Source organism: Eublepharis macularius, chromosome 11 (assembly GCF_028583425.1).
Source record: "Eublepharis macularius isolate TG4126 chromosome 11, MPM_Emac_v1.0, whole genome shotgun sequence".
Taxonomy (NCBI): domain Eukaryota; kingdom Metazoa; phylum Chordata; class Lepidosauria; order Squamata; family Eublepharidae; genus Eublepharis; species Eublepharis macularius.
The window spans coordinates 31424221-31448696 of NC_072800.1; the positions used below are offsets into that span (position 1 = coordinate 31424221).

Here is a 24476-nt window from a genome sequence, read left to right on the forward strand (position 1 = left end):
TGGCACAATAAGTGAGGAAAGTGGGTGAGAAAGGAGGTAGAGACTAATCCTGGCTTGTTTATGCAATGTACTGTTCACATCTTTTATTTATTTATTTATGTCATTTATAGTCCGCCTTTCCCACTGAGACTCAAGGCTGATTACATAGTATGAGATTAGTACAATCAGTATCAAGTTCATTTCAATACAGTATCAAGGACATTTCCATAAACAATGCCGTAGGGTAAATAGATACAAGTTTAAAAGACATAGTATTACCAAGAATCCAATACAGAGTAGAAAAAATACGGAAGCAGAACATAATAAATTCTAGGACTAACATTAGACAACACAGAGCACAGGTGGTACATAGGAGTACATATTTAAAGCAGCAGATAATATGTAAAGCAATATAGTGATGAAGTCTATGGTCCCTAACTCATTAGCGAAGCATCTGAGACCCCATCCCTACAATACAGCCCTCCCATTTGAGTAAAAAGCCTTTTTGAATAGTTAGGTTTTGCATTGTTTACAAAAAGCCAGGAATGAGGGCTCTTCTGACTTCCTCAGGCAGGCCACTCCACAGGATAGGGGCCACCACAGAGAAAGCCCTTGTACAGGCTGCTGGTGACTTCACCTGTGCACAGCCTGGCATCTGCAGGAGACCCTGTTCAGATGAGCGAAGCTGCCGTGGAGGAACATAGGGAGGGAGGTGGTCCCGTAGGTATGCCAGACCAAAGCTGTGAAGAACTTTGTATGTAACAACTAATTCCTTGAACTGAGCATGGTAACTGATGGGTAGCCAATGGAGTGACTGTAGGATGGGAGTGATGTTCATGCTCCTGCTCGCTTCTGATAACAGTCAAACTGTAGCATTTTACACTAATTGGAGATTAGATTTTACTGCTGTTGTTTTATTATTTGCTTAATGATTCACTATTTTCTGCTTATTTGTCACAAGTTTATTTTAGTTGTGCTCTGCTACTTTGTTTATTTTATTATTTAGCTTCCTTGAGTGTTGATCCAATAAACAGAAAGGCATGATACACATTTTTTAAAATAACCACTTTATAGAATGCTAGAAATTGGTGAGCAGAGAGTTTACTATAGTTCTGTGTTGCAGTAACTTTTGCTTCTCCTTTCTCCTTTTTTTAGTGTGTGTGGTCTTGCCAGCCCTCTATGTAAGATTCTAGCACAATTACCAGCCCCTCCTCCCCAGCACTTCTCAATAAGAAAAAAACTGGAGTACATATACCAAACTGTTTTAAACACGATTACTTTTATTAACTATTGTTGATAATCATTGTGTAGCTCTGTACTAATAAGTAATGCAGTAATGTAATAAAGTGGGCAGCAAATATATATATATATATATATATATATATATATATATATATATATATATATATATATATTCCAATATATTCATGGGAGACAAATTTCTGTCTTTGAAGAGAATAAGTGGTAGGTTATAGGTGATGTACAGATGTTGATGCTTTGTCAAAAGCAAGAAAGCAACAGATGTGGTATGTATGAGCTCAAGACATCAAATATTCTGCAGTAGTCAGAGCAAGACCGAGCCATCTTGGTCACTGGTGTTCTGGGTCTGATTGCTGGTCGGGACAGTCTCTGTAAGGGAAGCAGGAGCTCTGCCATGGTAGTGGCCACAAGGCCCACAGAAACAAATGAATGAGAGGCTTTTGAGAACCAAGTAAGAAAGGTACTTTTTAAATTTTTCACCAGCAAAGGCATAGATGATTGGGTTAAGGCAACAGTGACTAAAGGCCAGGGTTTCCGTCACAAACATAGTATAATACAGAAGTCTTAAGACGTTGCAGCTCTCAAAGACATTGTAAAGTTTTAATGTTTGCAGAAGAACCAATACCTGGTGTGGGGTCCAAAATAGGAAAAACACAAGCACCACCTGTAAAATCAGCCTCACGGCCTTTCTTTTCCTGCGGTTTTTGCAGGTAAACAAGGTTCTAAGGATCCTGAAGTAGCAGATGCTCATAATGCACATTGGGAGAAGAAACCCTATGATGTTGATTTCAAAATTGCAGAAAACGGGCCAGGTATCCTCCAGATATTCAGGATACTGAGAGACGCATCTACTCCCTGCCTTCTGTATGAATACAAACTGGGGAGCTGCACACAAAATTGCCAGCACCCATACCACAAGGCTTGTGAGGAATCCCTGCCTGGTTGTCCTGGCTTTCATGAAGATGGTTGCATGGACAATCGCCAGATACCGATCAATGCTTATGATGGTAATAAAAAACATGCCTCCAAAGAAACCTATAGAATAGAAAGAGGAAACTATTCGGCAGGAAAGGTTCCCAAGGGTCCATCCATGTACCACATAATAACCCCAAAATGGCAGAGAAATCACAAAGAGAAGATCAGAGATGGCTAAGTTCAAGAGAAATATGTCTGTGATGCTCTTTTGCTGCCCACCTTTCACAATGATAAAAACCACCAGGAGATTTCCCGCCAGCCCAATCATAAACACAAGCCCATAAAGTAATGGTACATAGGTTTTCCCAAGCATGTAGATGTCCACTTGGTCACATGCAATGGCGGATTCATCGTAGGCAAACACAGTGGTCATCTCAATCATTTCTTTAGCCATAAGGAATGCTTGTTTGAAAAAAGAAAAGGAAGCACAGTTAGCCACTGAGAAGACACACAGAAACAATCTTCAAATGCAAAGTGGTGAGTGCTATGTTACAAAGCTCTTGGGCAGCATAATCGAATTCATCTTAAAAGTTTTATGTAAACTGAATAGAGCAGAGGTATTCCCTCAGAGCCAAGCTACAAGTGACGAATGACACTTGAACGGCAAGTGAACAGACTCACGTGTATTCCTCCCTGTTCACTTTTGTTCTACTTGCGCTCCACTTGATCACTTGAACAGGGAGGAATACACATGAGTCTGTTCACTTGCCGTTCAAGTGTCATTCGTCACATGTAGCTTGGCCCTCAGTGGCTTGGAGTCAGGAGCCTCATGTGGATCTTTGACATGCTACCTGTGACTCTACTGAGCACTATTCCCCAAGGCGGCAACAGCACCACGTTTCATGAAAGTGGGCAAAGCTCTTTGGCTCTGGCTTGAGATGCAAATCCTCCCTGGGTTCATGCCTCATGTCAGGGATGGAAGTAAATGTGGTTCTTTTGGTGGTAATTGTAAAAGTGGCCTTCAGTGTGCCACAGAGCAAGTACCTCTGGAATAGGGTGATTTTTAAAAACCAATTCCTGATGAGTATTGGGTGCAAACAAGAAAAAATAGTGAACGAAATTTGAGGACACAAAATAAAATGCTCCATTCTATTCAGGGAGAATTAGAATTAACTGTGTGTGACCACACGTGTGCCCATGTGAGCATGTTAAAATGTTGAGCATTTTTAGATCTGATTAGTGATGTCATTTACAATCCATGTTTTATATTCTGTGTGTTTGATTGTAATGGCCTTCGGCTATACACAATAAATGCAATTTGTACCTTTCAGCTTGTGCCCTAGATTTTAGCCCCTTCCAATATTTCTTCTCCTTGCAATTCTTTTCCAACTTCTCCTACATTTCAAAATTCTGGTTTTTTTGGAAATGTGAGCCTTAACTAAATGTCTGCTTTACCAATACTATATAAAAACATTAAAGGTACCTGTGAAGAAAAATCAGGCCTGGCTGTTCGCTACTGTTCAACAGCAGCCCTCGCCCCCCAATACCACTGTGATATAGTGGTTAAAGTTTCAGAGCAGGATCGGAGAGACCCAGGGACCACTCTGCTGTGGAAGCTCGCTGGGTGACTTTTAATCCAGCCACACACTTTCTGCCTAACCTAGCTCTCAGGGTTGTTGTGAGGATAATATGTAGGCAAGGAGAATAGCACAAACAGTTTTGGCTTCCCATTGTGAAGAAAGGCAGTATGTAAATTAATAAATATGATGAAGATGCAGCCAGATAAAAGGTAAGATGTCTAATGGGTTTGAAGGAGAGAAGGATGTATGGAAAGGTGAGCATATGTTGTCATATGGGGGGGGGGCAATGTACACACTTCACACCAGGGCTAAGTCCTTAAGAATCAGCTCAAAATATAATGTCTTATTGCAGCGGAGCAGGGAGGTGTGTGCACAGGGGATACAAAGGTAAGCTGCACTTCTGCATGCCCCGCTCTCCCCGTCCTCCCTGTAGGATACAGGGAAAAGTGAAGTATCCCCTACAAGTCCTTGCTGTATCCCTACCACCCAACTGGGCCCAGCTCATCTGGCACCACACAACTGGACTATAGGGAGAGGCTGTCGGGTGGGGAAGGAGGAAAGGTGAAATCAGGGGGTTAAACAAAAGAGGGCGGGAAGAACAGAAACGATGCAACGATGTGGTGCAACAACATGATATCATTGTGCCAGCTGCAGGCGTGCTCTCACACCTCGCTGCCCCCTCTCCCATCAGGAGGATATAGGAACCTGGGAACTAGAACCCAACTCATGTTACACACAGCCAGTGCAATCCTAAGGAGATTTACTCCAATCTTAGGGCCAAGCTAGATGTGACGAATTACACTTGAATGGCAAGTGAACAGATTCACATGTACTCCTCCCTGTTCACTTGCACTCCACTTGCACTCTTGTCAACCCTAGGATACAGGGTTGGAGTGGAGTGCAAGTGAACAGGGAGGAGTACATGTGAGTCTGTTCACTTGCCATTCAAGTGTCATTCGTCACTTCCAGCTTGGTCCTAAGACCATTGAAATAAATGATCATCTAGTTTGCTACTGATCATTTAGTTTGCATTGATCATCTAGTCTGGCTCTGATGTGCAGAGCACACCCATCTGTAGGAGGTTTACCAGCTCAGTTCCTCCAACCAGAGTCCGGCCAAATGGATGCAAGAATAGCAGCTGCATTTTGGGCTTGGATTGGGAGGACTGGATGGATGTTGCTGAGAATCTGCTCCCTCTGGGCTTTTCTCTGCACCTGTATAGTATCTGCCCAACCTGTTTCATTTGTCGCTGAATATTTCAAATGCCTGCTCTAACCGCAGCTGGTGTAAAAGAGGAATGCTCAGTTACTGCAGCCAAACACAACTTCCTCATTCCTGTTTGCCACTTTAAAAGTTCCTTCAAATGTCTTAACAGGCAGAGAACTGAGCTGCTACCATGCTTCACTGCAAGGAAATTGGGAATGCTCCATCTGAAACAAACTCCTTATACAGAAGAGACATTTGAAGACGGTTGGGCTAAAAGTCCCACCCAGCCTTTGCCAAAACAAAAATCCACTTGTTCTCATAAAATGTCAGCTAGCTGGCCCAGAGAGCTCATGTCAGTAATACGACATGCATCTACCCTTCTTTTTGCAGCCAATCCTTTGATGTCATTTACTTCCTCTCTATTATCTGTGGTATTTTTGGTCAGTCTAGCTGGCTAACCACATTTGGGCCCCAGGGATTAATTATAGAAGCATTTTCCCAGCATACATCCTAAGAGGCAAGGAGACAAAGTTTCCCTCTGTTTGTGCAAAACCGTACTTCAGCTGAAGTGATAAACAGGTAGCTATCATTTTTCACATGCAACTTCCCTGAGGGTTGATCAACTCATAATTCCAAAGGATTAATTCTATCGAAAGCCTATTTCCGGTTAAAATGTTGAAGTACTATTGAAAACCACTGTTTAATCTACCAAGGCTACAGGAAAAATCCATAAAAGCTTGGGCATATTTTATTATCATGTAATTTAACTCAAAATATTGAGCACTTGAAGCTGCCTTTTATACTGAATTAGACCCTTGGTCTATCAATATCAGAGTTGTCTACTCTGATTGGCAGTGTCTATCTATGATCCCAGGCAGAGGTCTTTCATGTCTCTGGCTACATGAACCTTCTAACTGGAGATACGGGGGACTGAAACCGGGACCTTCTATATACAAAGATGAGCCATGTACTGTATAGCTGCCCCCACTCCAAACCAGTCAAGTCTTCTGTGGTAATGCTGTTAGAACTTGTCTGTTCTTGTTTATTACCAAGAAACATATATACAGTTTTGATTTTGTTTGGTAATAGACTTGAGCAAAATTATCTAGTATTTCTTACCTTCTATAAGTATCAAGGACATTATACTCCTCTCCCACACTTTGGGCATCTTGCCATATGTTTTTAATGTACACAACATAATTTTGCGCGAACAGACACCCAGCAACAAAATTTGTTTATCATTACCTTGAGGTTTATTTTTTGATGAAGATCTTGATTTTTTTTTCACATCTGAGGAGGTTACATCTGTGCGTGGAGCAGTCCTTTACAGCTCAGGAAATTTAATTTGAAGGTAGAACCTGAACCTTAGGTAGAGAGTAGAATTGAAAGCTTGCTAGAAATTTTCTTTCTATCTGTTTGATATTATCTGGGCATCTATATTAAATTTCAACTCGTTTTATTCATGTGCCACCAAATGCCAGTATTCTCCTGAATCCCCTTAAGCTGCTGCAATTTCTGAATGAACCCATGGCTCTCTTAGGGTACCACGCTTTCTTCATTCTAAGCTGTTATTTCTACTGGGCATTGCTTGGCAGTCTCCATGGAACGCTCTAGATTGTAGGGCTATCTAAAAAATTCAGATTTCATATCACTCTGCTATAATCTTGACAACTATATGCCAGATCTAAAAAGAAGCAAAATCTGCTTGCAGCTTTATAGCAGGCACCCTTTAAAATTTAAAAAAATTATTAAGGTACAATAACAAAAAAAGAGAGAAGGAACAAAAACATACCAAAAAGGTACATTATCAAAACATTACCCCTTACATACAGTCCACACAAGCATAAAAACAAAAGTAACAGCATTGAACTGTTATGATTCTACTTTGAGTTATTGTGTTACCAGATCCATCCTCTGTACATCTTCTGATCATAATGACTAAAACATCAGTATTTTTTTTTTTTGTAAACCATTCATTTCACCAATACATGAATCTATTTTACTTTCAACAGATGATATTGAATGTTGGGGGAAAGAGGGGGGGGGGAGAGAGAGAAAATCATATATATATATATGATATATATGTGATATATATATGCGTGGAGGGCAGGATATAAACATAATAAATTATATTATAAATATTATAAATAAAATATATATAATTTTAAAAAAATCTTCCAGCTCCTGGCAGTTCCTGGCAGCCGCCCTGAGCCCATCTGTGGTGAGGGTGGGGTATAAATTGAATAAAATAAATAAATAAATAATAAATGACCAATCTGGCAGTAGTAATAATATTCAACAATGACAACAATAATATTCAAGGCTACCACTTGAAGATCTTTGAGAATATAAGATACATAATTTAGCAGTAATGTCCCTGGATTGTAGGAAATTTGTTTCGCCAATCTAGTTCATATAATTCTTACTACTTGCTTTCAGTAACTGGAGGCATCTTGCATATCCACCACATATTTATTTTCTTATTTCTATGCCAGAAAAAGTACTGACTACTGAGGATTTACACAATTTTAAGTCTGACAATGAAGAATTTGAAATTGTTCAAGATTTTCTTTTCCTTGGCTCAATGTTTATTTGAGGAATTACAGTTAGTAATCATTCCTTGGCTCAATCATCAACCAAAAGGGAGATTGCAACAAAGAAATCAGAAGTGAGTCTCTCTCTGCACGAGACTTACACGAGGACACTCAAGTGGGGGAGACACTGGCCGTTTCCACACTACTTACCTTCATCCGGAATGCTGCGGAACATCGCGAAAAATCCACGGAAGATAGCGTCTTCTTGTGCAAGTTTTGTGCGACATCTCGTGCGAGAAGACGCTATCTTCTGCAGTCTTTTTGTGACGTTCTGCAGTATTCCGGATGAAGGTAAGTGTTGTGAAAATTTAGTGGGGGACCCCTCCTTGGATCCCCTTTGGCAGCCCCTTGGTTCTTTGTTCTAGAGAGCCACTTATCAAGGCCTGGGTGTGTGTAACTCTTAGCCTAGACTCGCTTTCCCTATTGCTGATCTGAGCTAGTGATGTAGACAAACACCTCTGTACAGAGAAGATCTTAACCAGTACCAAGGTTTATTTTGGAAAAGAGGAATAATACACTTAATGGCAAGACAAGATGCCACAATAGGCCTGTCTGTCCTTGAATGTTTCAAATAATTAGCAAGACCGGTAATAACACAGACATACAAGCATGCAGTTAGTAGTATTATAACCTATGAACCTTATAGTATAGAGACCTAAAAGAGAAATACTTAACCTTAATAAAATAAACCCCTAAGCAAACCTTGGTTGTTTTCACACTGTCTATAAATCGTGCAAGACTCACGGAAGGTTGCTGGCTTTCTCTGGCAATTTTTGACGCCATCTGTTTACAAAACGTCACAAACAGTGATTTACGGAGTTTTGTGATTGGATGGTGTTAAAAATCCCATGAGGAAGCCGCCAGCCTTCCGTGAGTCTTGCGCGATTTATAGACAGTGTGAAAACGGCCCTTATAATAGTCTTATAGTAAAATCCTTATGCAGTCCTAATTAATAAAATCCTTACCCTATAAGCATGTAATAGAAACAGTTCTATAATATGAATCCTTATAGCAAAAAGCAAGCAAGAACAAAAAGCACTGCAGCACAAATCCCACTTCCCACAGGAGATCTCCTGGCTTACCTATTGGAAACCCCAGGACCAAAGACGGTCACTTATGGGTTCCCAGGATAGAGCACGGTGACTACTTGTTGGCAGACACAGGGGTTCCTGTGTCTTCCCAAGGAGCAGGGAAGAGTATTCCTGTAGGAGCTACTCTTATAGGCAACTCTCAGGGCCTTCTGACATACATGGTCACATGGTTCTCTGCTGTACCTTTGCTCTCATGCACTCCTTGAGACAAGACTGTTGGATGGTCCCAGAAGGGACCTTCACTTGTTCCAACATAGGACTGTTTTCAGAACATTCTCTACTCACCTGGTACACAGTTTACTTGATATAGGTATAGCTGTAAATACACTGGAATGTAAAAGGAATGTGCACTGTCACTGTCCATAAGCCTTTATTCTGAAGCCTAATGAAGTGTCCTGCTTTAATTTACTTGTAGAGGCCAGAAGGGTCTTTGGCCATTTGTCTTTGCCTGGGACCCTCACTGTCTTTTGGTGTTATTAAAGGCAAATGCCTTTGCTCAATGTAGTGCTCTTTTACGGCCCCCCTTCTGGTTTGTATCAGGGGGGAAATGCTGCAGACTTCTGCCGGCTCTCTCAAGAAACAGGCACACTTAAAATGAAGCTTAAATTCAAAGTGAGAAAAAAGTAAGAGCCTTTGGAAGTTGCCTTTCAGGGCAGGACTGGTTCTATGCTATGGGTTTGGGTCCAGCGCGATCCAAACTTCAGAATTCTGACCACAGTAAGTAGTGTGGAAACGGCCACAATGTTAGCCGGGAAGCATAGTTCAAAAAGTCAGAGCCTTTCTACAGCTAGGGTAGTTTTAAAAGACAGAGCAGGCAGAGATGGCTTCTTGGTGAAGATAAAATGAACAAACCCTCTCTCTTTCTCTCCCTCCCTTTTCTCTCCCCCCCCCCCACTCTTTCCCTTCTTCCTTTCCTCCAGCAACACGTGCTAAAGGTGGGGTTTTGGTGCTTTGCACAGCATCAGAAACCTCAATTTGCATCTTGGCATCTTGGCCAGACCTTTGGAGCAGCTCAAAGAGGGGCCAGAGAGAGAGAAAGAGAGAGAGAGAGAGGGAGAGAGAGGGAGAGAGAGCCTTTCTCGGTGTAAAAGAAGGAGGGGAGAGGAGGGGGAGAAGAAGGACGAGGAGAAAAATGGCACACGCCATGGTGTCTGCCTAGATCTGTTGTGCTGAGGAGGCGGCGAAGAGGGGTGCTACTTGCCACAGCCTCACAGCCAGCAAAGCACACACACACACTCTCTTTATGCGTCTTTTGGATAAATCCGGCAGAGATTGCTCCTCAGAGGGTTTATTAATTTCATCTTCACCTCTGAGGAGCCATCTCTGTGGGCTCTGTCTTTTAAAACAACCCTAGTGTAGAGAGGTGAAACTATCTTTTTGAACTACACTTCCGGGCTAACATGGTGTCTCCCTTCACTTGAGCATCCTCGTATAAGAAGTCTTATTTAGAGAGATGCTTGGAAGGGTAGCCATGAAGGAACTAGAAAAGATCCTTAAGGATGTGTCACTGGGGACCAAGATCAAGATAGTCCACAGTATGGTATTCCCCATTACTAGGTATGGACGTGAGAGCTGGACAGTGAAGAAAGCTGAAAGGGAAGGAAATTGATTCATTTGAAATGTGATGTTGGGGACTTCCGGTTTGGGATTCATGGAGGTCTAACGCAGCTCCATTTGTGGAGCTGACCGGATTGCCGTTTTAACCGGCCGGAGGGGTGAAAATAACCCGCGGCCGACTGCTCTCAGGCGGGGAGCAGGCAAAGAACGCTCAAGACCCTAGGGTGAGTTAGATCTCGGACGAGGGGGGGCTCTACACAAGGAGTCTCCCCCCCGATCCTTGAGGTCCCACCTTGCGACGGGTCGGCTATAATCTCTGCGGCAATTTTGGGGCCAATTCGGCTGGCATAAGACCTACATACCCAAGCTTCGATCGGGGAGGGAAGTCGAGAGGAGAATTTAAGATCGAAACAGCGATTACAACCCGAGAAAGCTGGAGAGAAGGTAAAGATCGCTATCTCTTGAAACGGGACAGATTGACAAAAACAGAGAGGAAAGAAAGTAGACTTTTAAACTGCAACAGACTAGCGAAAAGGAGGTGAAGACTCGGCAGGAGTTGTATTTTAAAAGAGACTAAGTTTAAAGAAGTTATTACAAAAATCGGACTATTGTTTTGAATACCTGTGGTTTTGGAGCTGTGGGAAAAAGACACCATCGCGAGACCTGCTGTGGGAAGACGGGAGACAGGAAGTGCGTAATAACAATAGAGTGGCTGGAGGGAAGCGGCCCTTGCCAAAGGACAGGAAGTGGGGAATCGCCATCTTTGAAAGTGGAAGGGTCGTGGCTTCAGCGGAAGAGGAAGTAGGCCATCTTGGATTATAATAACATAGAGAAACCATAGAGAAAAGACGCCCGACATTTTGGATATAAAAAATTAATTTTGGCAAAGATTGGGACATTTAAAAAAAAGGAAAACGTTTAATTATACGCCACGGAGCTGAGGAAGAGAGCAGATTCGTGGGAGCGAGCTAAAGCAAGCCCCACGATGTCGAAAAAAGAGTGGCAATCGGCAATAGAAAACTTGGACAAAAAACTTATAGACATGATGAAAGAACTTAAGGACACGAAATTGGAGCTTATTAAAGAGGTCAAGGAAGTTACACAGACAGTAAAGTCGGAGCTGTCAGAAGTGAAAAAAGGTGTGGAAACGATTAGCAGTGATGTATTGTCGAAGGCTTTCACGGCCGGAGAACGATGGTTGTTGGGGGTTTTCCGGGCTGTCTTGCCGTGGTCTTGGCATTGTAGTTCCTGACGTTTCGCCAGCAGCTGTGGCTGGCATCTTCAGAGGTGTAGCACCAAAAGACAGAGATCTCTCAGAGATCTCTCAGAGATCTCTCAGTGACACTGAGAGATCTCTGTCTTTTGGTGCTACACCTCTGAAGATGCCAGCCACAGCTGCTGGCGAAACGTCAGGAACTACAATGCCAAGACCACGGCAAGACAGCCCGAAAAACCCCCAACAACCATGATTAGCAGTGAATTACAAGGAACGCAGCAGAGAGTTAAAACAGTAGAAGACGCGATGGAGAATTTAATAGACACGCAACAAACAGAGATGAGGCTGGTGAAGGGGAGGATGTCAGTTGCAGAAACTAAACACATGGAGAAGCAGCTTCGTTTTCGCGGTCTGCCAGAAGTGGAAGGGAAGTCAGCGCAAGAACAGATGACTGAGGTGTTGGCTGATTACCTGGGGAAGGAGGAGGAGGAAATTGTGGCTATCCTAGATGTGGCGTATCGTGTGAACTCGAGAATTGCAACCCAGAGGAAACTACCAAGGGATGTGATTGTGCAGTTTACAACTAGAAATATGAAAGAGAGGATTGTGACCAAACAATTTCAAGATCCATTGGAGATTGATGGCAAGACGATTATTATAATGAAGGAACTGCCCAGATCAGTGTTATTGGACAGGAAAAAATATAGAGTGCTAATTCAGACTTTGAAGGACATGAATATCAGATACAGATGGGAGTTACCGGAAGGAGTGTCCTTTGAGTTTGGAGGGGCAAAAAAACGCATCAGATCTGAGCGGGAGATGGAGAGATTTATCAAGGACAATGAAAAAGACTTACCAACAAAACCATGAATATGGAGTGTAAAGTATTATCTTGGAATGTAAATGGACTAAACTCACCGAATAAGAGAAAAAATATTTTTCATTGGCTACTAAAACAAAAATGTGATATTGTTTGTTTGCAGGAGACCCACATTAGAAAACAGGATGTAAAATATTTAAAATCTGGAAAATTGGGCAAAGAATTTGTAGCGGCTTCCAACAAGAAAAAAAGAGGAGTGGTGTTGTATATAAAAGAGGAGCTGCAGCCAAAATTTGTTATGAGAGATGTGGAAGCTAGATTTGTAGCAGTGGAATGTAATTGGAACTTAAAGAGAGTGTTGGTAGTCGGACTTTATGCACCTAACGGTGCAAAGGAAAGCTTCTTTGAGGACTTAAGGAAGCACCTAGACGATCTTGTATATGACCAGATAATTCTTGCTGGAGATTTCAATGGAGTGACAGATTTGGAATTAGACAAAAAGACTACAAAAGCACAAAAGAAAAGAGGACTATTGCCAAAGCTTTTTTTTGAGTTGATTCAACAAGAGACTCTCGAAGACGTATGGAGGAGAGAATATCCTAAAACCAAACAGTTTACTTTTTATTCTGCAAGGCATCTTACATTATCAAGAATTGATATGATCTGGGCCTCAAAGGACTTAGCGCTATGGACTAAGGAGGTAGAAATAATGCCGATGGTAGGCTCAGATCACAACCCAATTATGTGGAAATTTGGAAAAAGGAGAAAAAGGAAAGCCTGGAGAATAAATGAGGACCTGTTACAGGAAAGTGAGAATATGGAAACACTGAGAAGAGAGACTAAGTTTTTTATACAATACAACGTGAATAAAGAAGTACCAACCAGTAAAGTTTGGGACGCGTACAAGGCGGTTGTAAGGGGCATACTAATGGACTTAAATGGTAGAGCAAGGAAAAAGAAAGAGGAGAAAAGACAAGAGATTGAGGAGAAAATAAAGGCCAAAGAAGTACAGTTAAAAAAGAGACCAGGGAAAAAGAAAATACATCAGGAAATCAAAATTCTTCAAGAACAGTTAACAGCAATGAGTAACAAAGAATTGGAGTGGAACCTTAAAAGACTGAATCAAAAAGCTTTTGAGGGTGCTAATAAACCTGGGAAATATTTGGCATGGCAATTAAAGAAGAAAAGGGAAAAGAAAATAATAAATAAAATTTGTGAAGAAAACAAAACGTATTTGGAGCAGACTACCATTAGCAGAGCCTTTTATAAATTTTACGCTAAGCTGTATAATAAAAAAGAAGTAAACAAAGAATCAATAGCATCATATTTGGAGAAAACCAAACTTCCAGAGATCTCGGAAGCTTGGAGAAATAAGCTGAACAGTGAAGTAACTGATGAGGAAATAAATATGGCAATACAATCCGCAAATCTAGGAAAGGCGCCAGGGCCAGATGGACTTACGGCTAAATTTTATAAGACAATGGCCAATGAACTGGCACCATTCCTAAAAGAGGTGATGAACGGAGTTTTTAGGGATCAAAGAATTCCAGACACTTGGAGCGAAGCGAATATATCATTGATCCCAAAAGAGGGCCAAGATCTGACTAGCGTGAAAAATTATAGGCCTATATCACTACTCAATAATGACTATAAAATTTTTGCGAAGATATTGGCGGAGAGATTGAAGGGGTGGCTCTCGGAAGTCATAGAGGAGGAACAAGCAGGCTTTTTGCCAGACAGACAAATAAGAGACAACTTAAGGACAGTGATCAATGCTATTGAATACTACGACAAGCGTTGTGACAAAGAGGTTGGTTTCTTCTTTGTAGACGCTGAAAAAGCGTTTGACAATTTAAACTGGGACTTTATGTTTGCCACTATGGAAAAGCTACAACTGGGAGAAAGATTCGTCAGAGCAATCAAGGAAATCTATAGAGACCAGACTGCAGCAATTGTAGTGAATGATGAATTGACCAAAAAATTGACGATTAGTAAAGGAACAAGACAAGGTTGCCCGTTATCTCCATTGTTGTTCATTTTAGTATTGGAGATTCTGATGATACAAATTCGACAAGATGAGGAAATACGAGGAATAAAAATAAAGGACTATTCATATAAGGTCAGAGCATTTGCAGACGACATAATGTTAATTGTAGAAGACCCACTGGAGAACATGCCAAAAGTGATAGACAAGATCAAGGAGTTTGGAGATTTGGCAGGTTTCTTCATTAACAAAAAGAAGTCAAAGATATTATGCAAAAACATGACTAAGCAGAAACAACAATTGTTAATGGAAACAACGGATTGTGAAGTAACTAGTAAGGTGAAATACTTGGGAGTTGAGCTGACTGCAAAAAATATAGATTTGTTCAAGAATAATTATGAAAAATTATGGACTCAGATAGAGAGAGACTTGATCAAATGGAATAGATTGAACCTGTCATGGTTGGGCAGGATTGCAGCAGTTAAGATGAATGTGTTACCAAGAGTAATGTTTTTGTTACAGACAATACCAATCATCAGAGACTCTAAACAATTTGAAAAATGGCAGAGGAAAATATCAGATTTTGTTTGGGCAGGCAAGAAGCCTCGAGTGAAAGTAAAAGTTTTACAAGATGCAAAGGAGAGAGGCGGAATGCAAATGCCCAATCTGAGACTTTACCATGATGCAATCTGCCTAGTTTGGCTAAAAGAGTGGATGACATTAAAGAATAAGAAACTATTAGCCCTAGAGGGATATAAAAAAATTTTTGGATGGCACGCATACCTATGGCATGACAAAGTAAAGGTCAACTCGATGTTCCTGCATCATTTTGTAAGGAGAAGTCTATTTACAATCTGGAAGAAGTATAGAACTTACCTACAAGAAGGAACCCCCTTGTGGGTGGTTCCATATGAGGTGATAGATCCGAGAGCTGTGGATAATGAACAACAATGTTTAACGTACAAAGAAATAACTAAGATTGAAGTATCTAAACTTAGAATAAAGACGCAAGAGGAACTATCACCTAACTATGATTGGTTTCAGTATAGACAGATTAGAGACTTATACAACTCAGACTTTGCAAAAGGGGGCATACGAACAGAGAACTCGGAACTAGAGCAGACCCTTCTTAAAGAAGACAAGAAAAGAATATCCAAGGTATACCAAGTATTGCTGAAATGGTATACTGAGGATGAGATAGTTAAAACACAGATGGTGAAATGGGCTATAAATTTCAATAAAGAAATAACAATGGAGGCATGGGAATACTTGTGGAAAACTACAATGAAGACAACGACATGTATCAATATTAAAGAGAACATTTTCAAAATGATCTATCGTTGGTACATGACACCAAAGAAGATTGCGCTAGGGAATTTGAATACTTCTAATAAATGCTGGAAATGTAAGAAACATGAGGGCTCCCTCTATCATATGTGGTGGTCGTGTGAGGTAGCTAGGCAGTTCTGGGGGGAAATAATAAGAGAAATGAGTGAAATTTTACAGTTTCAAATAAATAAGAACCCAGAACTCCTGCTGCTAAACTTGGGAATGGAGGGAATTCCAGCCCATCATAGGACGTTGATTTTTTATATGACTGCAGCAGCTAGACTTTTGTATGCGCAGAAATGGAAAGTACAAGAAGTACCAACTATTGAAGATTGGATCTACAAATTGCTGTATATGGCTGAAATGGACAAGATGACAAGAAAACTGAGAGATCTGGACTCAGGGCAGTTCAACACAGACTGGGAGAAGCTGAAACAATACCTGGAGAAGAAATGGGAGGTGGGAGGAAAACTGTGGCAGTTTGAGAACTACTGAAATATAATAAAAGTATAAAAGAGAGGGGTGACTTTACCGGGGGAGGAAGAGAAATGTGAATTTATAAGCAGTTAGATTAATTGATTGAGATATATATAGATATGTATAGGTCAACTGATAGAGAATAATTAATGATAAGGTTTAAACATGAGGATTGACTAACTAACAATATTTTCTTTCTTTGACAAGATTTATATGCACCAAACTGAATGTATAGAAGAGTTAAATTGATTGAGTATCTGAGGAGTTATATAGAATTACCATAAAAAGTTGAAATGAGTAATATATAGAGAATAAATCAAATTGTTTGATTTAAATGTGGGAAATTTTTATGGTTTATATATTTTTATAGGTTTATATAGAATTATTCAAAACTGGAAAATGGGATAAATTGTTTATCTAAAGACGTATAGTTTGGGTGTATAATAATTAAAGGAGTTAATGATGCACTGCTTAATATAATGGAGAATGTATATCTGTTTTAGACAGAGGAATTTAATAGAAGTAAGGGAAAAGGGACAGAGGGTGGGAAAGCTGTTGGAAGTCAACAAAAGGGGGGGAAAGGGAGGGGGTTAGAAACGAAAAATTAGGGGAAAATTGATTGTAATGTAAAAATAAAAATGTTCTAACCCAATAAAAAATTTTTCAAAAAAAAAAAAAAAGAAATGTGATGTTGGAGAAGAATTTTACAGATACCATCGATGGCCAAAAAGATGTGGTTTCTAGATCAAATCAAGCTTGAATTTTCCCTAGAAGCTAAAATGGTGAGACTGAGCAGCAGCAATTTGTCTCCCTGGGTGGGCAGGTGGTAAGCAAGTGGGTTGTTAGCTGGCTGGAGAGCAGTGGAGGGATACATGGCTGATGGATGGGGGAGAGCTGCACGACACCAGGGAACCAACAGAGCTAGAGCTGTCAACTCTGGCTTGGGAAATTCCTGGGGATTTGGAGGCAGTGCCTAGGGAGGGAGAGGTTTGGGGAGGGGAGAGACCTCAGTCGAGATGTGATGCTATGAAACCTGCCATCTGAAGCTGCCATTTCCTTCAGGGGAAGTAATCTTTGTAGCCACCTAGTGATCAGTTTTAATTCCTGGGGATCTCCAGGCACCACCTGTAGGTTGGCAACCTTAGGGCTTAGAAGGTAATTTCTTTTAAAGAGACAGCAGGATGCAGGTTCTCCCTGGAACAGGTAATGCTAGAGATAGCTTGTTGAAGGGTCTTTCTATGGCTGCTGACCCTTGTCTGACCGTATGGACAATTATATCAAGATTGCTTTTGCCAGTGTTTTGTACTGACACACACACACATTAGTAAAACACTTTGTCAAAGCAGTTCTCGATATGATCCTACACAACGTCATATTAGAATTTCTCTTTTATTCTCTTTTTCATGAACCCAATGATAATGCAGATGGGGGTGGGGTGTATGTTAATGAACGGGAAGTACTCAAAGCAGAGATGTTCAGAGCGCTCTACAAAATGTAGAAATTAGATCCATGGTGTATACTTAACATACTGGCTGCACAGTGGAAACCAGACTACGTAATTTGGAGGGTTCAAATTTAGACAAGGGCAGTTTAGGAAGCAAAACTGAGTAAAATGGTTTTATTTCAGAGGGTATTTGGTGGAAGGCATACTGTTTTGGCAGATCTGGTTGTGTTTTTATTTGATGTTTTTAAAATTTTGTTGATTTGCTGCTGCATTGTTTTTATGTTTTTGCAAGTGGTTCTGCTTTGTCAGTCACCTTGACTCCAAGGACATAAAGTAGGATATAAATGTTTTAAATAAATACACAAATAAATAATCAAGGCATGGGTAAGTTGCTGCAGATATTTCCAAGCAGGAGGGAAAATTACAATGGCTGTTGTCTGTGGCAACTAGGCATTTAGTATAATGAACGGATGCAAGCTCAGCTATCAGAAGTTCTAGAGAAAATGATCCGACCAGTTCATGGAAGTTGATTCATGTTCCTTGTATGATAACCACAACAGTCTCGTTCTGATATTTTTCACTCTAGTGTTAGTTTCGTGCCAGGCTTGAACCAAGCCTTTGGCTGCTCTAACACTACAAATTTTATTTTCCCACCTCGGCCACACCTTTTATTTGGTGATGGGCTCTGCCTGTGGCCAAAGCAAAAATAATTTCAGCATGACAGGAACAGGATGTGGCTTTCCACCTAGCCTCTTCATGTGGCAACAAGGGGCAACATCAGGCAATAGCAGTAATGCTGCAAAAAGGACCTGCATGTGATGATTCAATGAGAGCTGCTGGGGTTTTTGAGAGTTGTGTGAAGACAGAGGTGCTCACAGAGCTTCTGTTTTGATCGTTTCCTCTATCACTATTACCACACAGCAAGCAACACTTCTGCCTCTGCCCTAGGAATACTTTCATGGCAAAGTGCGGGTCGGTATGTTTTTTTTCTGCTGAGTCCTATCTTAGATTCATGGGAGGGGAAGTGAAATAGAGGATAGTGAGGTTGGATGAACAAGAAAGCACCCATGAAGCACAGCTCTAAAAACATTTATTTGAAATTAAGTTGTGAGTGAGCATAGAACAGCCTTAAATATTTGGGCTCAAGGCAGAGTCCCCCCCCCCCCCAAGAATCCTTTCCTTCACATTCCTCTACAAAGACCTGAGCCTAAGGGATATGTATGGCTATGTTGAAGGCCATATCTTAGTGAGAACTAGAGGTGGGCACGATCCAAAAAAAAATTAACGATCAAGCTGATCGTGGATCGGTGCCAGCGATGAAAATGGTCACATGGCTGGTGGCCCTGCCCCCTGATCTCCAGACAGAGGGGAGTTTAGATTGTCCTCCGTGCTGGAGATCTGACCATTTTCTCCAAGGGCAACCAACCCACTGAGTTCCACCACCTCTTTTCCCAGAAAAAAAGCCCCGCTGAAGTCCCTCCCCTCCCCAAACACTGCCCCCTCCAAACTCCGCTCCCCAAATCTCCAGGAATTTTCCAACCTGGAGCTGGCAACCCTATGTACATTAGGCATGCATTATATGTTTTTTAAGAGTTATCTGAGGGGTCAGTGGTGGAGGACCACAGGCCATATCCAACTTCTTGAAGGATGCTTCCTGTGCCCTCTTCACCACTTTTCAGCCTCAAAAGGTGTTGAGTAGCAAGCGACTATGGCAACAGAACTTACAGGAAATGCGTTAAAGGCGGAGTGATTGAGGCAGTGGGCCATAACATACCACACCCTCTTGCATGCTTTTCAGAGTAGCCCTCCAGGAGAACTGCTTGCTGATGAGCTGATCCCAGGCTTAGCACAGAGCAACTAGAGTAAAAATAATGAAGAAAATTGCAGCTTCATATTTAACAACTGTGCTCAGTTCCACAGTGCAGATTTAAAAAGTCATTCAATAGTGCCACAGACAGACAGGAGAGATGTTTCTTCAAACCCAGGGGAACACCTAGGTTTGCAAAAAATTCCCAAAACAGTAAAATGGGGGTTAACCCCTGCTCAAGAATACCAACCAATGGCATTGTGGGGTTGAGGGTAAGAAAGTATTGATTGATTGGAAGGAAGAAATAGGGGACCAGCAAGGGAAGGGAATTTCCCTCCCACATTTGTCACCTAGAAATTACTGGATATCACGCTCATGTTAGCAGGTCAGCTACAAGGGCTGGTTCAAAAGGTGGTGATCCTACATATTCTCCATAGATTGGACAAATATGCATTTTCAGTTGTAGTTTGTTTCACCATTAGGATTATTGTCTTAATTCCTTTCCTTAGTTTATTTTCCATGCTGGGTTTGAGGTGATGGTGGGGTATAGTTTTGCAACTGAAGCAGCTAGATATAAAAAGGGCAATGTAAGCACACACAACCCCTTTATCGCCACTGGACACTTTCACAAACAGTGACTTATTTGTATGTTTTTATAGTATTTCCAGCTACAGTTTTGTGGCATTTTTAAAAATAAGGGACAGAATTCCTTTAGCTTAAAGATTTTCAAAAAGCTGGTGACCCTGTAAGTTTTTTCATGACTGTGAATGCATTTGATAAGGACCTTCCTACATGTTTGGTTCAGCCATTCAACACAACACTGAAACAATGGGGGAAGACTCTTTCTCTGCTCCAAACCAAGACAATGTGGAATGGGAGGACCCGATTTTAACGTTGCCAGCTTTTCTATCAACCATTGTAGATCTGGCTTTATGAGCAGCTTGATGTGCTGCTCTTTGCTGGTGAGGACACATTTATTTCCTCATTAGAACATGTTTAATCTTGATCAATTTCCAGCAAGTTTCCAATGACTCACACCACAGAACATATGGAGTTTTATTCTTCTGGTAGGAAATGGAGCCAATGCCTTGTACAAGGATATTGTTTAAAAACACTAGCATGAGACCTTTCCCTGTCCGACCCAATTTACAATACTGCAATGCATTTCTTGCATTTAAGAGCTCTTGGGAATTGAAAAGTTGCTGATAGAAGAGAAACAGAACAACATCATATGCCAGATTTAAGAATTATTATTGACAATGAAACAAAATGGTTCTGAAAACGTTCAGCAATGATAGTATAGATCAGTCGCATATATCTTGACGTCAGGATAACAGAGGTTGATTTAAAGTAGGGGAGATAAATTCTCCTTATGTTTACATATTAATAACTATCAATTTATGATGATCTATAAAAAGTGTATGATACCACAGAAATTTAACCAGGTTAATAGGGCATATACTATAAGGTGGTTGGAAGTGGGCTGTGAGAGACATTGACTTTCAAAATTTATGCTGAAGTTTTCCTAAAGTTTCTAGATCGCAGAACATAGTTATTAAAATGATTTATGAAATTACAGTTAGCATTTTAGAGAAGATTGAAAATGTTACTACCTGTGTAAATGAGTGTCCTAAAAGTTAAGGATCAATTGTATTCAACCCCAAACCCAACTGAAAAAGTATATGACTTATGATAATAGTTGGAAGTGATAATCTTCTTCGGCAGATTTTGTCTTATTTGTGTAAAATTGATAATTAGCATTTTGTAATGTAGGAGGTGATGGGAGTAAGAATATAAGCTGAAGCCCTGTATGTCAGGCTATTGTAAAGATATGGTTATTAAGAATAGAAACAGTGATAATACTTTCCTTGGAAACTAAAGTTAGTTTTTTATTACTGTAAAAGAGACCAGTCTCCTCTAGAGGTGTGCATAACAGAAAAACAAGCCAAATAACACACAGAACTTGCTGGTCTGGCTCGTTATAGCACCTTTTGGAACGCTGAACCAAATCTGGGAAATGAGGCTGAAACAACTCCCCCACCTCTGCTGAAAAATTTGTATGTTTCGTTTCAGTACTTACTTACCATGCAGAGTCTGTGTGGGCAGGCCAGGCAGTGGGGTGGGCCATCTGGAAGTATCTTGTTTTCCTTAGTGGCAAGTCTGTCTGCACTCATCACGCAACAAATTGGCTCCAAAAGGGAGAGACGGAGACCTTAGCATTAACTCCGTTGGCAGAAAGAGGATGAGCCATGGCATTCATGATTTTTCAGTGCTTCTAGGGCAATGGGGTTATGGCATTGGCACTGAGTGGCTAGTAGGGATCAAAGGTTTGCTTTGCACCAGGAAGGGGAGCCGCAGATGGCACGGTGCCATCAGTGCCAGCATCACCCCTCGCCATTGCCATTCCTTTCTGTGCACTTTTATGCACAATGCAAGGCCGGCCCAGCAACATTCACGAGGGGGGGGGGCACATGTGGGTTTGAGGACGGAGGGGTATCCTGCAACCTCTGAACCCCCAGCAACTACAAAGGCTCATGCTGTGCAGATTAGGATGAAAATCGGAAAGAGAAAGCAATTATTGAAGGAGAGCCAGGAGGTCCCAGGCGTGTGGAGCTGGTTCATGCCCATTCTGTGGCCTTCTGCTGCTGCTGTCCTTCGCTTAGATGCCACGGTGCATCTTGTTTATGAGGTTGATCCCTTGACTTTCAGTAGAGGATTTGGGAGGATTTGTTGGGGGAAAGGGGAAGGGGGAACTGGTGAAAGGTCTTTCAGCTCACACAGCTATAGGATCTAGCCAACTGCAACTTATTGGCTATATATTTTGTAAGTTTTGTTTTTTAAAAAGCTTTGTAAGTGTGTAATGTGTTTAACAATAGAAGAGAAAAAGAGTGGAAAAAAAGATGGACAGTAGTTAACTACTGTAATAAACTAGTAATTTTAGGGCTACTTTGGTATTTCTGGTACTGCTTTTATAATCAGCAGGTAGGATATAAATGAAGTAATGAAGAATAAATAAAAACCCTTGGACTTGAAGGTTTCCATTATTTCTTACAGGAAAAATTTCCTTAAAGTATCATACTGTAAAGATATTTCCCCTCTTGCTCAAAAATTTATTTTCCATGACATTGTAATCCTTTATACTACGTTATCATCATACTACACATAACCCCATTCCTCTATTCATAATCACACTTAGCATTTATATAGCATTTTTGAATTATTAAAGCATTTCTCTTAACAGTAATCTTCATAATGTTCCTGTAAAGTGGAGTGATACTATTTTCCTTTTATTGTAGATAGAGAAGCTGAGAAACCATAGTTCTAAAGCCTGCTTGTAAATTCATGGCAAATGAGACATTTGCAGAGTATTTTATTTAATGCTTTAGAATAAGAAGATGTATAATCCGATTAAAATTAATCATTTTTTAAAGTTGCAGTTATTTCAATGGAAGAGTTTAATATGCTTCCTCCAACAGAAATCAAAGGGACTTAAATGTGTTTAGCTGTAGCTGGATCTTTAATCGAAAAGTAGCACTTAAAATTGTTTTCACTTAATACCTCTTTACTATTTTAGTGCTGTATATAACAAGTGATTGCTGAAGCACAGGCACATCTCTATAAAATCCATATATTTGACAAGGAAACAAGGAATTCACAATTTAAAACCTTTTTACACTATAGAAAAATGAGGTATGAAAAGGCACCCTGTGCAGTCCTAAACAGACTATACCCTTCTAAGTCTATTGACTTAAATGGGTTCTGTAGGACTGAACTGTAAGAAACTTGCTCTGTAATATCCAGAATATTTCTCACACACTATTCTAAGCATTTGTGCTAATCTGGCTGTTTGCCATACCGTTACTAACATTGCTACTGATTTAAACCCCTGATAACTGATATGCTGATGTAGCAATAAGCCAAGTAATGTCATGAGGGTTTCCAGCATCTTCCATCTTTCCTTGTTATTATTTCATCTTAATAAACTCTAAAATGGATTATGGGAAGAATCCATAAAACACTATAACTTTCTGGGGTTTAGTCTGACTGAATTATTAATGCGGAGTTAAAAATACCAAAGTCTGTTTGCCTGTTGAGTTTGGGCCTGGGAGGTACCTCTACTCCATTCCTTTTCCAATAATAATGTTGAACAATTGCATATTCTCAAATTAGTGCTTCATCTCTGCCTGAAACTATTTTTATAGCAGCAGCTCTGCAATTTCTGTAGCAAACCATTCCATTCTCTAATAGACGACCCTCTCTGCTATATATTTTTAATATTTTCCAAATTGACTTCCATACCTTTTGATTGGGACCAATATGAGAAGGCAGTGGTGAATGAAAAACTGGAGCAGTTTTGTACCCTTCTTTTTGCAATCTGGACCTTGAAGAATGTAGTTTCATATTCTTACCTTAATGTATCTTACCTTGCTTTTAGTGAGAAGTTGAACACCTCCAAATCTTCTGCTTCAGACTACAGACATATGAACACTCAGGAAGCTGCTAGGCAGACCATTGGTCCATTAAGGTCCGCACTTCTACATAGGCTGGCAGGAGCTCTCCAGGGTCTCAAACAGAGGTCTTTCACATCACCTGCTGCCTTGTCCTTTTAACTGGAGATGCTGAGGGTTGAACCTGGGACCTTCTGCATACAAAGCAGAGGCTGTTCCACTGAGCCACAGCCCCTCCCCATAGATGGAGTTCCCATAGGTGCTGCAGCCATTTCAACATCACAAGCTCAGTAAGGGAAATTCATTACTTCCTCTCAGAAGATCTTGCAGACACTGACCAGCATTGCATGGTGATGTTATTCAACTCTACATGCACATTGACTCTTGCAGTTGTTGCATTGGCCTGAGAAGCTGAAGTGGAGCTACGAAGTGAGTGTCTGTCAAGCCCTCAGAAGGGTGCCTCTGGAAACAATGAGTACATCCTTGCAGATAGACTTGGGCGGAGTGCATCAGGCTTTTCTTCTACAATGATTTTGGCATAGAATTCAGAAATCGTGCTTAGAGAGGTATTTGTGTGAAATTCACCTGAGAAATTTTGCTGTTGATAAAATCCTTCCTCTCAATTCCTTCAGCTATTTCTCTAGATTTACCTAAATTTTCATTTTAATTTAAACTGTTCTACAACCAAATGGAGAGCAATGATAGAACATTGCTTCTCTTAAATGAGATAGAATTTAAATGAAGAAGACCTAATACTTACTGTCCAAGG

The 24476-nt window shown here is 40.7% G+C and overlaps 1 protein-coding gene across 3 annotated transcripts; it reads right to left on the bottom strand.

Moving 5' to 3' along the window:
* Positions 1 to 1403: 1403 nt before the first annotated feature.
* Positions 1404 to 23859, bottom strand: LOC129337840 (CX3C chemokine receptor 1-like). 3 transcript variants are annotated; one of them, XM_054991794.1, is made up of 4 exons: positions 23684 to 23859; positions 19227 to 19309; positions 6186 to 6304; positions 1404 to 2616 (listed from the first exon to the last, which is right to left on the bottom strand). In XM_054991794.1, the coding sequence occupies exon 4, from the start codon at positions 2606 to 2608 to the stop codon at positions 1544 to 1546; it is 1065 nt and encodes a 354-aa protein (XP_054847769.1). In that variant the 5' UTR covers positions 2609 to 2616; positions 6186 to 6304; positions 19227 to 19309; positions 23684 to 23859; the 3' UTR covers positions 1404 to 1543. The 3 variants fall into 3 exon arrangements, with proteins under 3 accessions (XP_054847769.1, XP_054847768.1, XP_054847770.1); XM_054991793.1 differs by having other exon boundaries at positions 19178 to 19309; XM_054991795.1 differs by lacking the exon at positions 19227 to 19309.
* Positions 23860 to 24476: the final 617 nt, after the last annotated feature.

Bases quoted from the DNA above. Each gene is read 5' to 3' on its own strand.
- LOC129337840 (XM_054991795.1), bottom strand. From the start codon at position 2,608: ATGGCTAAAGAAATGATTGAGATGACCACTGTGTTTGCCTACGATGAA.